We start from the raw sequence: 15,011 nt of genomic DNA, 5'->3' as shown, positions 1-15,011 counted from the left end.
CCCAAGTAAAAATAACAGTTGCATTTCTGTATGTAGAAAACCACATATAGGTACTTCACAGCGGCATTACCAGAAAGAAATGGGTGGCAATTCCAAAGAATGGATATTAGGAGGGGTGACTAAAAGTTTGGTTCACGATAGCTTTTGAGAAGAATCTTGAAGGAGGTAAGATGAGCTAAAGAGGCAAAGGGGATTCCAGAGTGTTACTGTTCAATGACTGCCACTGGTGAAGAGGATAAAGTCCCACTGATGAAGAAAAGAGCATAAGTAGAAGAGAGGAGGTTGGGTTGGGTGGGGAGGGATTTGTAGGATTGGAAAAAGGTGGCGATGAGGAGAAATTTCAGTACTCTTTGTGAATTTTAATATTCTCTTGAGTCTAAGGCCTCATTCTGTTTGATATCTTTAAATATAAATTCCAACTTGCGGCCTGCTGAGCCTGTCATTGGTTTCCTATTTTGGACCGTTGCCTTATTCCTGATTTTATTTTGAGTATTGACATTACTGCACCACAAGGTGTCCGTCCATCTTCGAGCAACAGATTTTTTTACTGTAGTTTCCGGAAGCATCAGGATTTACAACTCTTGTTAGTTGAAATAATATTGGATAAAGTGGCGACATTCTTTCTGGCCATCTATACTGTAAAAGAATGAATACTTGGCTTCATAGTCCCGAATCCTATATTTTAATACATATTTGGAAGTGTTTAATCCAATTATGGCATTTAGAACTTCTGATGTGGAGATGCCGGCATTGGACTGGGGTAAAAACAGAAAGAAGTCCCACCCACCTGATGAAGGGATAGCCTGTTCCGAAAGCTTGTGGCGTTAGCTACAAAAAAACCTGTTGGACTTAAGCTGGTGTTGTGAGTCTTTCTACTTAGAACTTCAACAGCAAGGCTACCTTGGTTTAAAATTACTTGGTTGTTTTGTATTCAATGACTAATATTAGCTTGGGTGAACAAGTTTGAATGTTTAACATAATATCCTATGAATACACCAGTTTCAATGGTAAAATGATATGGTATGTAATTAAATCATTTATTCTAAAGCATCTGATTTTGGAAAACAAACTTCAGGCTCCAGTGACTGACGTTTGGAATTATTATTCGTACATGTATTAGCATACAGTGAAAAGTATTGTTTCATGCGTGCTATATGGACAAAGCATACTGTTTATAGAGTACATCGGGGAGAAAGAAAGGGACGGTACACAATATAGTGATACAGTTATAGCTAGGATGTAGAGGAAGATCACCTTAAGGTAAGTCCATTCAAAAGTCTGATGACAGCAGGGAAGAAGCTATTCTTGAGTCAGTTGGTACTAGACATCAGACTTTCGTACGTTAAAGAAAATGAATCTATTAAACAATAAGAACATAAGAACATAAGAAATAGGAGCAGGAGTAGGCCATCTAGCCCTTTGAGCCTGCCCCGCCATTCAATAAGATCATGGCTGATCTGTCGTGGCTCAGTTCCACTTTCCCGCCCTCTCCCCATAACCCTTAATCCCCTCTTTTATCAAGAACCCATCAACCCGCTTCTTAAAAATATTTAGCGAGGCAGCCTCCACCACTTCAACGGGCAGAGAATTCCAGAGATTCACCACCCTTTGAGTGAAGAAGTTCCTCCTCAACTCCGTTCTAAACCGCCTCCCCTTTATCTTGAGGCTGTGCCCCCTAGTCCTACTGTCTTTTTTGAGCGGGAAGAGTCTCTCCACCTCTATCCTATCCATCCCATTCATCATCTTATACGTCTCAATGAGATCTCCCCTCATTCTTCTAAACTCTAACGAGTACAAGCCTAGTTTATTCAGCCTCTCCTCATAGCTCAACCCCCTCAACTCCGGTATCAGCCTAGTAAACCTCCTCTGCACTCCCTCCAGGGCCAAAATATCCTTGCTTAGGTGCGGCGCCCAAAACTGCACACAGTACTCCAGCTGCGGCCTCACCAATGCCCTATACAGCTGCAGCAAGACCTCCCTACTTTTATATTCAATCCCCCTCGCTATGAAGGCCAGCATCCCATTCGCCTTCCTGACCACCTGCTGCACCTGCAAGCTGGGTTTTTGCGACTCATGCACAAGGACCCCGAGGTCCCTCTGCACCGTCGCCTGCTGCAGTTTTTCGCCACGTAAGTAATAGTCCTTCCTACCATTCTTCCTACCAAAGTGGACCACCTCACACTTGCCAACATTAAATTCCATTTGCCATTTCCTGGCCCATTCGCCCAGCCTATCTAGATCCTTCTGCAGACTCTCCACACCCTCCGCACAATTTGCCTTTCCCCCAATCTTGGTGTCATCAGCAAATTTCGACACCCTGCACTCGGTTCCCTCCTCCAGATCATCTATATAAATGGTAAATAGCTGAGGCCCCAGCACCGACCCCTGGGGCACCCCACTAGTCACCAACCGCCAATCCGAATAGCACCCATTGACCCCCACTCTCTGCCTCCTATTTGACAACCAATCCTCTATCCACGCTAACACCCTACCCCCAACTCCATGTCCCCTGACCTTCTGCAATAACCTCTTGTGAGGTACCTTGTCAAACGCCTTCTGAAAATCCAGAAAGACCACATCCACCGGCTCTCCTCTATCCACTGCCCTAGACACATCCTCATAGAACTCCAGTAAATTTGTCAGACACGACTTCCCTTTAATGAAACCGTGTTGCGTCTGCCCTATAGAATCTTAGTGAATAGTGTATGAAGGACAGGTCCTATGGACAGAATGTTCTTTTCTCATTCCATACTTACAAATCTTGTTTTAAATATCAATAAATAGGCTGCTGCTCTAAATCGGGTTTTATTCTATTGCCTTTTGCTGGTCTTGTCTCCACTATTGTCCAGCTGGATGGGACTGAATTCACTTGGTTCCATCATAGCCAAGTATCACTTGCAATGGCTTCCCCAGCTGCTCCCACTCCATTACCTCTGGTGCCCATGCACATTCAGACGTGGTCATAATGACTACAGATCTCAGTCTGAAAGGGACATGAAGGTTTTCATAGCAATCTGGCAATTTATCATCCAACAAGTTACTAGGTTTCTTGAGATGTCACCCTTGGGAGTGTTAATGGCTTCATTGTGCAGAAACTTGCTATCTTCCCTCAGAATAGCACCATTTATTCTCCCACCGTCGCTGCTCCGCCAGCGCCCTTGCCATTGCCCTTCAGCCAATCAGCCTATATTGCTGCTGCTGCTCATACTGAAGTAGTGCAGTAGGGAATGAGTATGTCTTTTGAGGCAACACTAAATGCTGAGGCATTATTTTTGTCGTTCTAGGAGAATTTTTTGAATGACAAGCATAAGAAGGATGATGGCTAAGTCAATAAATTGCCAGTTAGATTACTGGATCTGAAGGTCATAGTCCACTGTTTTAATGATCCAATGAGTTCAACCAGCATTTACTAAGAAAAAAGATTCCAATTTTGATCTCTGTGCTGAGTTTAACTTATCTGAGCTGAAGCATCATTGAGATTATTGTGGTTGAATTCAATGCTCTTACGGTATGCAAGAGAAAAATAGGCCATGTTTGTCCTATTTTCATCCCACATTTGTTGCTGGAAGTGTGAATGTGTATAAAACCACAGAGGATAGAAGCTACTTCCATTGTTTGCTTTCATACCTATTTCCTCATTGCTTAATTTTTGTGGTCAAGTTATAGAAGAAATAAAATTGAACTGCAGCATACCAGCCTTTAGTGGAATGTGGTATATACATTCACATTATAGAGCTAAAATGCTTAGATAATGGAGCTTTTTGTCATATTGTACTATATTTTTGTCTTTTGGACTTGCTGTTCATATATTCTATTTCCTAAGTCTTGTGTTTTTTTTCCTGTTTCCTAAGGTATGTTATTGTAGAATGTGAAGATCAGGATACTCAACAACGTGACCCAAAAACTCATGAGATGTATTTGAATGTAATGCGAAGGTTTAGTCAAGCCTTGCTGAAGGTATTTAGAATAGTTATTTTCACTTTCTTTCGATGGTATTGATTGTTACCTACTATAGTAAAATTATTCAAACTCACATTGTGGCTGCTGTGGTAACCTGAATTTGGGCAATGGTAGGTAATTTATCTTTTCATAGAAATCCTAGAAACCTTGTAGTACAAAAAGAGGCCATTTGGCCCATCGAGACTGCACCGACCACAATTCCACCCAGGCCCTACCCCCATATCGCTACATGTTTATGCACTAATCCCTTAACCTATGCCTCTCAGGGCACTAAGGGCAATTTTTTAGCACAGTCAATCAACTTAACCCGCACATCTTTGGACTGTGGGAAGAAACTGGAGCACCTGGAGAAAACTCACGCAGACACAAGGAGAATGTGCAAACTCCACACAGACAGTGACCCAAGCTGGAATCGAACCCAGGTCCCTGGAGCTGTAAAGCAACAGTGCTAACCACTGTGCTACCGTGTCACTGCTGTGCTACCGTTCTGCACCCTTTCTAGCAGTAGAGGTATGCAGGCATTGTGTTTCCACTATTTTTGTGTTACTAATTAAATTTCCACGTGTCCAGATTTTGTTATAATTTTGATTTTGATCAAATCAAACAATGGCAGGCTGGTAGTTTTTTTTGTGTCTTGGCATGTTTTTATGTGCTAACCAGCTGAGTCAACAATATGCCTGTGGTGCTGTCAATGTGTCTGTATGATTTTAAGAAAAGTAATTTCAGTTGTACTAAGTACTCGCGTGTTTTGCATCTTTGCTTGCTCGTCGGCAATTTTCTGTCCTTCCCAATGAGGTGAAAATCAGGGCTGGAGGATGCAGAAGGAGAAAGCCCCATCTGACATAATTTTACTTTGCAAACTATCCTATAAAGGAACCATATTAGGGAAATACGCAGTTAATAGGTTTAAATGATGTTGTTTACAGCTGACACAAAACTAAATTTTTTAATTATTTTGTAATTGTTTATTTAAAAAATTCAAACCATTGTTAATAAGTTTGTACTTTAGTGCATACCAGCCATTTTGCCTGCACAATACCATAGGGATATCAGCTAACGTTTTCAAACAAACTTTGATTTTGATTCTGAATCCAAATTTGTTATCAAATGACTTTGCCACAAAATGTTGAATATGCCATATGCAAATAGTTTGGATCATTGCAATTTGACCAATTAGCATCATTTGTACAGAGTTCCTATGACCAGTATTTTGGGTGTACTGATATCTGACCTCTTGTCTTGTATCCCTGTTTTTTTTAAATGGTTGCTTAAGTAGAATTTCATGTAGCTTAACTAATCCTCTTGAGTGACACTTCGTGCAATAAGTTTCTGTGCAGGGAGGGTAGTTTTCTTTTTTGAGCATCTGGGTTCTGTAACAGGGAAGCAATGAATACAAAGCTACTTATGGGGTAACTGCACTGCACAAAGTGTGTTTTCTTTTATGTTTGAAGGGTATTAAGTGACTTGTTTGAATATTAATCTTTTAATGACTGCATATTTTAGGGAGACAAGAATGTGAGAGTCATGCGCTCCCTTCTAGCTGCTCAACAAACATTTGTGGATCGACTAGTGCATCTTATGAAAGCTGTTCAGCGAGAAAGTGGGAATCGAAAGAAAAAGGTATTTTCACATAGCCAGTTAATTGACCCAAAAGTGAATTTGAATAGAATTGAAATTTTGTGCAATGTTCCTACATCTTATGCACTGCTTATTGCACTGTTGTGATTGTCAGTCTGATATGGTTGTCAACGTAATTTTAGAAAAATTATACATACACAATATGATTAATGTATATTGATGGAGTTCATCACATCTGTCAAAGTTAGGATTTCTTCAAAGACTTTGTTTTGTGCAAAAGATGTGATGGATTAAATTAGGTTTCTATTGTTACAGGAGGTGGACAAGATTTATCAAGATGTTGCCTGATATGAAGGGCATTAGCTATGAGGAGAGACTTGGTTTGTTCTCACTGGAACAACAGAGGTTGAAGGGCGACCTGATGAAAGTCGACAAGATTGAGGGTCGTGGACAGAGTTGATAGTCAAAAGCTTTTTCCCAGAGTGGAAGAGTCAATTACTATGGGCATAGGTTTAAGGTGTGAGGAGCAAGGAGATCTACAAGGCAAGTTTTTCTATAGAGGGTGGTGGGCACCTGGAACTCGCTGCTGGGGAAGGTAGTGGCAGCAGATGCAATAGTGAGTTTCAAGGGGCATCTTGATAAATACCTGAATAGGATGGGAGTGGAGGGATATGGTCTCCGGAAGGTTTTAGTTCAGTTGGGCTGCACGGTTGGTGCAGACTTGCAGGGCCAAAGGGCTTGTTTCAGTGCTGTAACATTCTTTGTACTTTGGAAGATCCCACCCATCGGAAGGAGGGGGAAAATCCCACCCACTGTCTTCATGACCTCCAGTTTGTCTACAAATGCTGTAAACTAGAGAATTAAAGTAGCAAATTTGGGCATGCTGTTTACAATCAGGTCCTAGAAATAACAAAATGGAACAGGACATGATAATTCACTTTTGGTAGGCCATTGACTACACAAAATGCTTCTTCGATGCTTGTCATAATATGAATATTTTTTGTTTTCCTTTTCTAGATTGAAAGATTGCAGACATTATTGGCAGACAATGAAAAAGTGAATTTATCAGAAATTGAACCTATACCTTTACCTTTAGAGCCGCAAGTTAAAATCCGGGGCATCATTCCTGAAAAAGCAACGCTATTTAAGGTAAACTTGGGCATTGAGATATTTAATTTGAGATTTAACTTAAAAAAAAATCCATTTGGTTAAAAATATGTTTCTGATGTAATCTTTGTTTTTCTTTCTTTCAATATACCGATTTGTAATCTTGTGTTCAGATTTGCGTTCAAATTTACTTGTGTCGAGAACAGTAGACAATAGGAAGAGAATTCAATTTCTGGCAAATCCTCTGCCTCTTTTTAACTACAGTTTTAATTAATATATTTTTATCAGTTTGTAACGTGTAAAATATAAAAGTAATTACACAGCCATAACATCTGCTGGTCCACACTGATGTTATCAATCAGTTCCAAACAATTACAGTGATTAAAAAGCAAGTTGTAAATTTACAAATGGCTGCCACCCACGCAGACTTATTACATAATAGGCAGTGCAGCAGTTAAAAGATGGTATTGTTAGTAAATGATTAAAAGCTGATATCATGGGGCAATCCTGACCTCCCAAAACAGGTGTGTAGTTAAAATTTTAAACTTGAACCCAAGCAGCTTGAAGCTTTATATTTATTAGTTGCAAATAAGGCTTACGTTAACACTGCAATGAAGTTACTGTGAAATTCCCCTAGTCACTACAGTCTGGCGCCTGTTTGGGTCAACGCACCTAACCAGCATGTTTTTCAGACTGTGGGAGGAAACCGGAGCACCCAGAGGAAGCCCATGCAAACACGGAGAAAATGTGCAAACTTCACGCGGACAGTTGGAAATTGAACCTGAGTCCCTGGTGCTGAGAGGCAGCAGTGTTAACTACATTGCTACCATGCCATTTCCGTCGGATATCTAGCATTAAAATCCAGGATGGACCTCTGGGGCTCCTATCAATAGTCCATCGCTGTGCTGAAAGCATGTCCCAGTAAATATAAGGGCCTGTTTCTCTAGTTAATGTAACCAAGGGGCAAATTGCAAATCTTAAGTATGGGACTAAAGATGGATCAATCAGGAAACCATTATTGAGAGAATTGTGTAAGTGGCAAGGTTGAATAGAGTAGACTCTATCAAGTGCCCCTTTGACCAATGATGGTAGAGTATTTGGCTGAGAAACAGCTGAGAATATCATAGTCAATGATGCAGAAAATGATATTGTCACCTTTGCCAAAATTTTTCTGGATAAATTGAGAGAAAGGGAAGTGGCTTAGTATTTCTAATCGTTCAGCTTATAGGACCCTATTGCTGAAGATACAAGTTTTTCCCCCCACAGGCCTTATTTTCTGTGTGAAGTCTGGTGAAATTAATCTGCCTTCAGTGTTTCACATTTTTAGAGGATGTTAAATTTCACAGTCACCCCAGCTATGCAGAGGTTCAGGACTCTACAATTTACACAGCTTGTGCGAAATGTGCAGCTATGATTTGGAAATTAATTTCATTTAGATCTATCTATGATAGTGGAGAAACTTATTGTTGTCTGGCTGGGCAAAATAACGGGCAGATTTTACCCAGCTATCAATTGTCTTCAAAAATAACAGCAACTTATATTTATATACCATAGTTAACAAACGTCTTGAAGGATATCTCAAAAGGGGTCATAGAAGAACTGCACAATCTCTGTCTGCACCTCCAGCACAAAAGCAAGTTGAAGCAAACTTTCCTATATATTCAAAGAAGTTTTTGTTTTTTTTTGTTTTGTTCTGGAACCAGAAGAAATGGAGATATTAAATGGCTTTTTTTTTCATCCGTATTTACTAAGGAAACTAGCATTGAGTCTATGGAAATAAGGCAAACAAGTAGGAAGGTCATGGAACTTATACAGATTAAAGAGGAGGAGGTGCTAGCTGTCTTGAGGCAAATCAGAGTAGATAAATCCCCAGGACCGGACAGGGCATTCCCTCGGACTTTGAAGGAGACTAGTGTGAAATTGCAGGGGCCCTGGCAGATATATTTAAAATGTCAGTATTCACAGGTGAGGTGCCAGATAATTGGAGGATAGCTCGTGTTGTTCCGTTGTTTAAAAAAGGCTCAAAAAGTAATCCGGGAAATTATAGGCTGGTAAGTTTGATGTCAGTAGTAGGTAAATTATTGGAAGGAGTACTAAGAAATAGGATCTACAAATATTTGGATGGGCAGCAACTTATTAGAACATAAAACATTACAGCACAGTGCAGGCCCTTCGGCCCTCGATGTTGCGCTGACCAGTGGAACGAAACTAATGACCATTTAACCTAAACTAATCCAATGTTATCCATGTGCCTATCCACTGACCACTTGAATGCCCTTAAAGTTGGTGAGTCCGTAACTGCTGCAGGCAGGGCATTCCACGCCCTTACTACCCTCTGAGTAAAGAACCTACCTTTGACATCCGTCTTATAATTACTACCCCTTAATTTAAAGCTATGTCCCCTTGGACATTGGGAGAGTCAACATGGCTTTGTGCATGGTAGGTCATGTTTAACCAATCTATTAGAGTTTTTCGAGGCGGTTACCAGAAAAGTGGATGAAGAGAAGACAGTGGATGTGTCTACATGGACTTCAGTGAGGCCTTTGACAAGGTCCCACATAGGAGGTTAGTTAGGAAGGTTCAGTCACCTAGGTATACATGGAGAGGTAGTAAATTGGATTAGACATTGGCTCAATGGAAGAAGCCAGAGAGTGGTAGTGGAGGATTGCTTCTCTGAGTGGAGGTCTGTGAATAGTGGTGTGCTACAGGGATCAGTGCTGGGTCCATTGTTGTTTGTCATCTGCATCAATGATCTGGATGATAATGTGGTAAATTGGATCAGCAAATTTGCTGGTGATACAAAGATTGAAGGTGTAGTGGACAGTGAGGAAGGTTTTCAAAGCTTGCAGAAGGATTTGGACCAGCTAGAAAAATGGGCTGAAAAATGGCAGATGGAGTTTAATGCAGACCAGCGTGAGGTATTGCACTTTGGAAGGACAAACCAAGGTAGAACATACAAGGTAAATGGTAGGACACTAAAAGGTGCAGTAGAAGAGAGGGATCTGGGAATGCAGATATATAATTCCCTGAAATTAGCATCACAGGTAGATAGGGTTGTAAAGAGTGCTTTTGGAACATTGGCCTTTATAAATCAAAGTATTGAGTATAAGAGTTGGAATGTCATGGTGAGGTTGCATAAGACATTGGTGAGGCCAAATTTAGAGTATTGTGTGCAGTTTTGGTTGCCTAATTGAAGGAAGGATATTAATAAGATTGAAAGCGAAGAGAAGATTTACGAGGATGTTGCCAGGACTTGAGAAACTGAGTTACAGAGAAAGGTTGAAAAGGTTAAGACTTTATTTCCTGGAGCGTAGAAGAAAGAGGGGAGATTTGATGGAGGTGTATAAAATTATGATAGTTATAGATAGAGTGAATGCAAGCAGGCTTTTTCCACTGAGGCTAGGGAAGAAAAAAACTAGAGGACATGGGTTAAGGGTGAAGGGGGAAAAGTTTTTTAAGAGAATATTAGGGGGAGCTTCTTCACGCAGTCGTGGGAGTGTGGAATGAGCTGCCAGATGAAGTGGTAAATGCGGGCTCACTTTTAATATTTAAGAAAAACTTGGATAGGTACATGGATAAGAGGTGTAAGTAAGAACATAAGAAACAGGAGCAGGAGTAGGCCATCTAGCCCCTCAAGCCTGCCCCGCCATTCAGTAAGATCATGGCTGATCTGAAGTGGCTCAGTTCCACTTTCCCGCCTTCTCCCCATAACCCTTAATCCCCTTGCCTACCAAAAACCTATCTACCCGCGTCTTAAATATATTTAGCGAGGAAGCCTCAACCACTTCAACGGGCAGAGAATTCCAGAGATTCACCACCCTTTGAGTGAAGAAGTTCCACCTCAACTCCGTTCTAAACTGCTCCCCCCCTTATCTTGAGGCTGTGCCCTCTAGTCCTGCTGTCCTTTCTGAGCAGGAAGAACCTCTCCACCTCTACCCTATCCATCCCTTTCATCATCATGTACGTCTCAATGAGATCTCCCCTCATCCTTCTAAACTCTAATGAGTACAAGCCCAGTTTATTCAGCCTCTCCTCATAGCTCAACCCCCTCAATTCCGGTATCAGCCTAGTGAACCTCCTCTGCACTCTCTCCAAGGCCAAAATATCCTTGCACAAGTGCAGCGATCAAAACTGCACACAGTACCCCAGCTGCGGCCTCACCAGTGCCCTGTACAGTTGCAGCAAGACCTCCCTACTTTTATATTCAATCCCCCTCGCTATGAAGGCCAGCATCCCATTTGCCTTCCTGACCACCTGCTGCACTTGCAGGCTGGGTTTTTGCGACTCATGCACAAGGACCCCCAGGTCCCTCTGCACCGTAGCATGCTGTAGCTTTTCGCCATGTAAGTAGTAGTCCTTCCTACCATTATTCCTACCAAAGTGGATAACCTCACACTTGCCAACATTGTATTCCATCTGTGGAGGGATGTGGTCCAGGTGCAGGTTAGTGGGACTAGGCAGAAAAATGGTTTGGCACAGCCAAGAAGGGCCAAAAGGCCTATCTCTGTGCTGTAGTGTTCAATGGTCATTTAAAATTGATATATTTGAATGCTACAATTTATGCTTTCTGCTACAGAATGCATCGAGGTGTGCAAGATTATAAGGGGCTTAAATCGTGTATAAAATAAATACTGTTTTCCATTCGAGTTAGGGCAGCAGGATCATTTGAGACCTTGGGATGATTGTCCCTCATCTTTTGTGACGTGCCCCAGACCCAGTGCTGTGAGTCATGGCAAACGCCAGAACCAGTTCACTTTCAATGGTGGTGGCAGCAGAGCTAAAACCTAGAGGGGATAATGATGTTTACAGGTGGTGGACTTTTCGCCAAGAGGAGTAGTGTTTTCCATAAGCACGTGAGGAAGGCAACAAGAAGCCAACCTCATACATTATTTTCTGCAGTCATATTGCTCATTGAAATTGCAAATGGGAGACTTTTAACACTTTCTTCTTTAGTAGCTTGTGAGGCATGAAGAAATGAGCGAAGGAGCTGCCTTTAGGCAGATCATTACTACTGCAATGACTAGGAGACACAAAAATTTAGGATTTAGACAAGAGATATGGAGTGGGTGTGAGGAAGAACGTTTTATGCTATGAGTGCTAATGTCCTGGAGCTTGCTGCATACAAGGGAGGTGAAGGTGGAGATAATGATTTCTAAAGGAAGTTGGATATTGGAATAAATTGCAGGGCTACAGGGTTGGAGTATAATGTGATTGGATTATTCTTCAGAGCTCGCATGGACCCAGTGGACTTTTTCTATACTATTATGACTCTGTGACTTGCCTCAACTTCTGGCAGTTACATGCACGGGATTCTTACATGCTATTATTTAATTACTTAGCCTTATCTATACCACAAAGTTAAAGCTTTAGAATTCAGACGAAACATATTTATTTGACCTAATTTTAACATCTAATGCGATACAAACAAATGGAAATATTAACATAGAATTTAAAGAAAAAATTTACTGTGTTCAAAGCATCCACCCCTTCCATTTCATGATGGGAAAAATACTGAAGCATTTATGTGCTTGGTTCCATTACTCCAGATTAATCCTCCAGGTGCTCTGATGTTACCGTCCTGGTTTAAAATGCTAGGGACACTCTCTCATTAGTGACACAAAGCAGAGTAATAGGAATAAAATCTTGCCGAACAGGATAGAGGGCATGAGTATAAAGATATTTTAAACAAAATTAATTTCATTTTTCTCCCTTTCTCAACCCACCCATTCTTCTTTCCCACTTAAGGATTAGTGTATGTTTTGAATCTGTTTTATTATTTCAGAGTGCGCTTATGCCAGCAAAGTTAATATTTAAAACTGAAGATGGAGGTAAATATCCTGTTATATTCAAACATGGTGATGATCTACGACAGGATCAGCTTATTCTCCAGATCATCTCACTTATGGATAAGGTAGGAAGCATTTTAAATGCATATGTCACTAATAAAACCCTGGGAGAACCTATTAATTTTGTTCTGCATGGATGTAAATATATTGGAAAATATGAGGGTCATTTGTCCTAGTTGGTTACTAGGAACCACCATTACTATGGTTTGCAGTGTTCAAATTTAATAACGTCCAGTACACTAATGTCTTCCTTGATGTAAATAATCAAAACAAAGACCTCTTCTACCCCCTATAATAGACTAATAAGGTTCATCTAGCAAATGTGGAATTGGGGCCAAGTGGCAGGACAGATTGCTAGTAGATTTCCAGACAAAAAGCAGTGAGTGGGAGCAGGTGGGAAGTGGCATTCCACAAGGATCAAATGCTTGGACCGTTGCACTTCAAAATTTACCTTAATGATTTGGAACCAAGACACACTTTCTAAATTTGCAGCTGACCCTAAATTGACTCATCCTGGGCTGAAATAATCAATACCGAGAAGAATTGCAACAAATTACAGGAGGACATTAATAAACTTGCAAAATTGACAAATGAAATTCAAACAGATAAATGTGAGGCAGTATATTTGTTAGGAAGAATAGGGGGGTTACTTTATTACTCAGGAAATGTAACTAGGTGGGATAGAGGAATAAGGGGATGTCAGACTACAAAATAAACACATCACCATAAGTTGCATCATAAATTAATAAGGCTGTAAAATAGGCAAATCAAGCAGTGGGCTTTGTTTCTAGAAGGATTGAATTGAAAAATAGGGGAGTTATGCTAAACCACACTTGGTTAACGCACACTTCAAATGCTGCATTCAGTTTTGGCTGACATTTTGTAGAAAAGAATATATAGGTAATAGAATGGTACAGAGAAGACTTACAAGGATGGCAACAGAAATGTGTGAGAAAATGTAACAGGAAAGAATTAACAGGCTGGGTCTCTTTTGACCTTTTAAATGAGGTCTAAATGAGTGGATACAGAAAGTATGCTTTATCTTGTGGGAGGAACATAACTAGAGGCAATCAATGTCAGATAAGCACCAAAGAATGTGACGAGGAATGCAGAAGAAACTTTTCTACCCAAAGAGTAGGAAGAGTGTAGAATTCTCTATCACAGGGAAGGTAAAAGTGAGTAGTATAGATGTATTTAAGGAGATACTAGATGGACACTTGAAGAAAAAGAGAATAAGAGGGTTGTGATAGATTTTGATGAGAGGAGGCTGAAGAGAGTATAAATGTTGGCATGCACTGATTGGCCTGTTTCCATGCCTCTGATATGGAGTTGTATACAAAACAGGATAAAACTTCAATACAATGGTGAAGGAACAATGATATACTTCCAAGTCAGGATATTGCATGACTTGGACGGGAATCTCCAAGAGGGGGCATTTCCAGGTATCTGTTGCTTTTGTCCTTCTATATGGTAATTTTGGGTTTGAAATGTGCTACATAAAGAACCTTAGTGAGTTCCTGCAGAGCATCTTGTAGATGGTACATAAGGCTGCCACTGCCCATCAGTGGAAGAGGGATTGAATGTTTATGGAAGGGGTAGCAATCAAGTGAGCTGCTTTGTCCTTGAGTGTTGTCAAAGCTGCACTCATCCAGGCAAGTGGATACGATTCCATTACACTCCTGACTTGTGTCTGGTTGATGGTGGACAGGTTTTGGGGAATCAGCAGGTGAGTTACTCGCTATAGAATTCTTAGCCTCTGACCTGCTCTGGTAGCTACAGTATTTATATGGCGAGTCCAGTTCAGTTTCTGGTCAAAAAAATCCCCAAGATGTTGATAGCATATGTCACTAATATTGATGTTTAGTGTTCTAAACACTGTCATACATTTTCGGTATAGTATGAACTTGTATGATCTTTTGTTGCAGCTGCTAAGGAAAGAAAACCTTGATTTGAAATTGACACCCTACAAGGTCTTGGCAACCAGTACCAAACATGGTAAAATATTTGTCCTAATTAATATGTGTGTAAATGTAAAAAGAATGATTGGAATCATGTGGGGAATGATTGTACTTGCTATATAGAGGTGAATGAAGTCAGAATAAAATTCAGTCAAGTGAACAAAATTAAAATGAAGAATCATTAGCATAGATTATCCAGAATTTTTTAAATTCATATTATGTGCTTATTTTTATGAAATGTTTTGAGCTTATCAAATGTATATTAAAATCTGTTTTGTGCTCAACATTTCGTTGCAAAGTGTATTGAAAATCCTATGTTATCTGCCAGAGAAAGTCCATTGTGTACTTATTGTAGCACCACCTACAGCTTTAACGAGACTGTATGCAGCAATAAATATCATCTAATTTTAGATCTGAAAATAGCTGAAATGCTACACATTGACATTCTTAGTCTGGATGCATTTGTATACCAAAGCAACTGATTGTCCTTGCAGCTTGTTAACTAATACAACCATGTTAAATGACCAGCAGAATGATTTAAAACTGTTTAAACTTTAAACGT

The 15,011-nt window shown here is 40.4% G+C and overlaps 1 protein-coding gene across 1 annotated transcript in view; it reads left to right on the top strand.

Annotated features, from left to right (window-relative positions):
• The window catches only part of pik3c3 (phosphatidylinositol 3-kinase, catalytic subunit type 3), a 124,744-nt gene that overhangs the window by 70,999 nt on the left and 38,734 nt on the right, over positions 1-15,011 (top strand). The window contains exons 14-18 of the mRNA XM_080208711.1: positions 3,852-3,957; positions 5,464-5,580; positions 6,556-6,687; positions 12,428-12,556; positions 14,417-14,486. Of these exons, the coding sequence (XP_080064837.1) occupies positions 3,852-3,957; positions 5,464-5,580; positions 6,556-6,687; positions 12,428-12,556; positions 14,417-14,486 (554 nt within the window). The remainder of the gene's footprint in view (positions 1-3,851; positions 3,958-5,463; positions 5,581-6,555; positions 6,688-12,427; positions 12,557-14,416; positions 14,487-15,011) is intronic.

This window comes from Carcharhinus amblyrhynchos, chromosome 1 (genome assembly GCF_965287045.1).
Source record: "Carcharhinus amblyrhynchos chromosome 1, sCarAmb.v2.hapA, whole genome shotgun sequence".
In the NCBI taxonomy this organism is placed as follows: Eukaryota; Metazoa; Chordata; class Chondrichthyes; order Carcharhiniformes; family Carcharhinidae; genus Carcharhinus; species Carcharhinus amblyrhynchos.
This window is presented reverse-complemented; position numbering and strand designations above follow the sequence as displayed.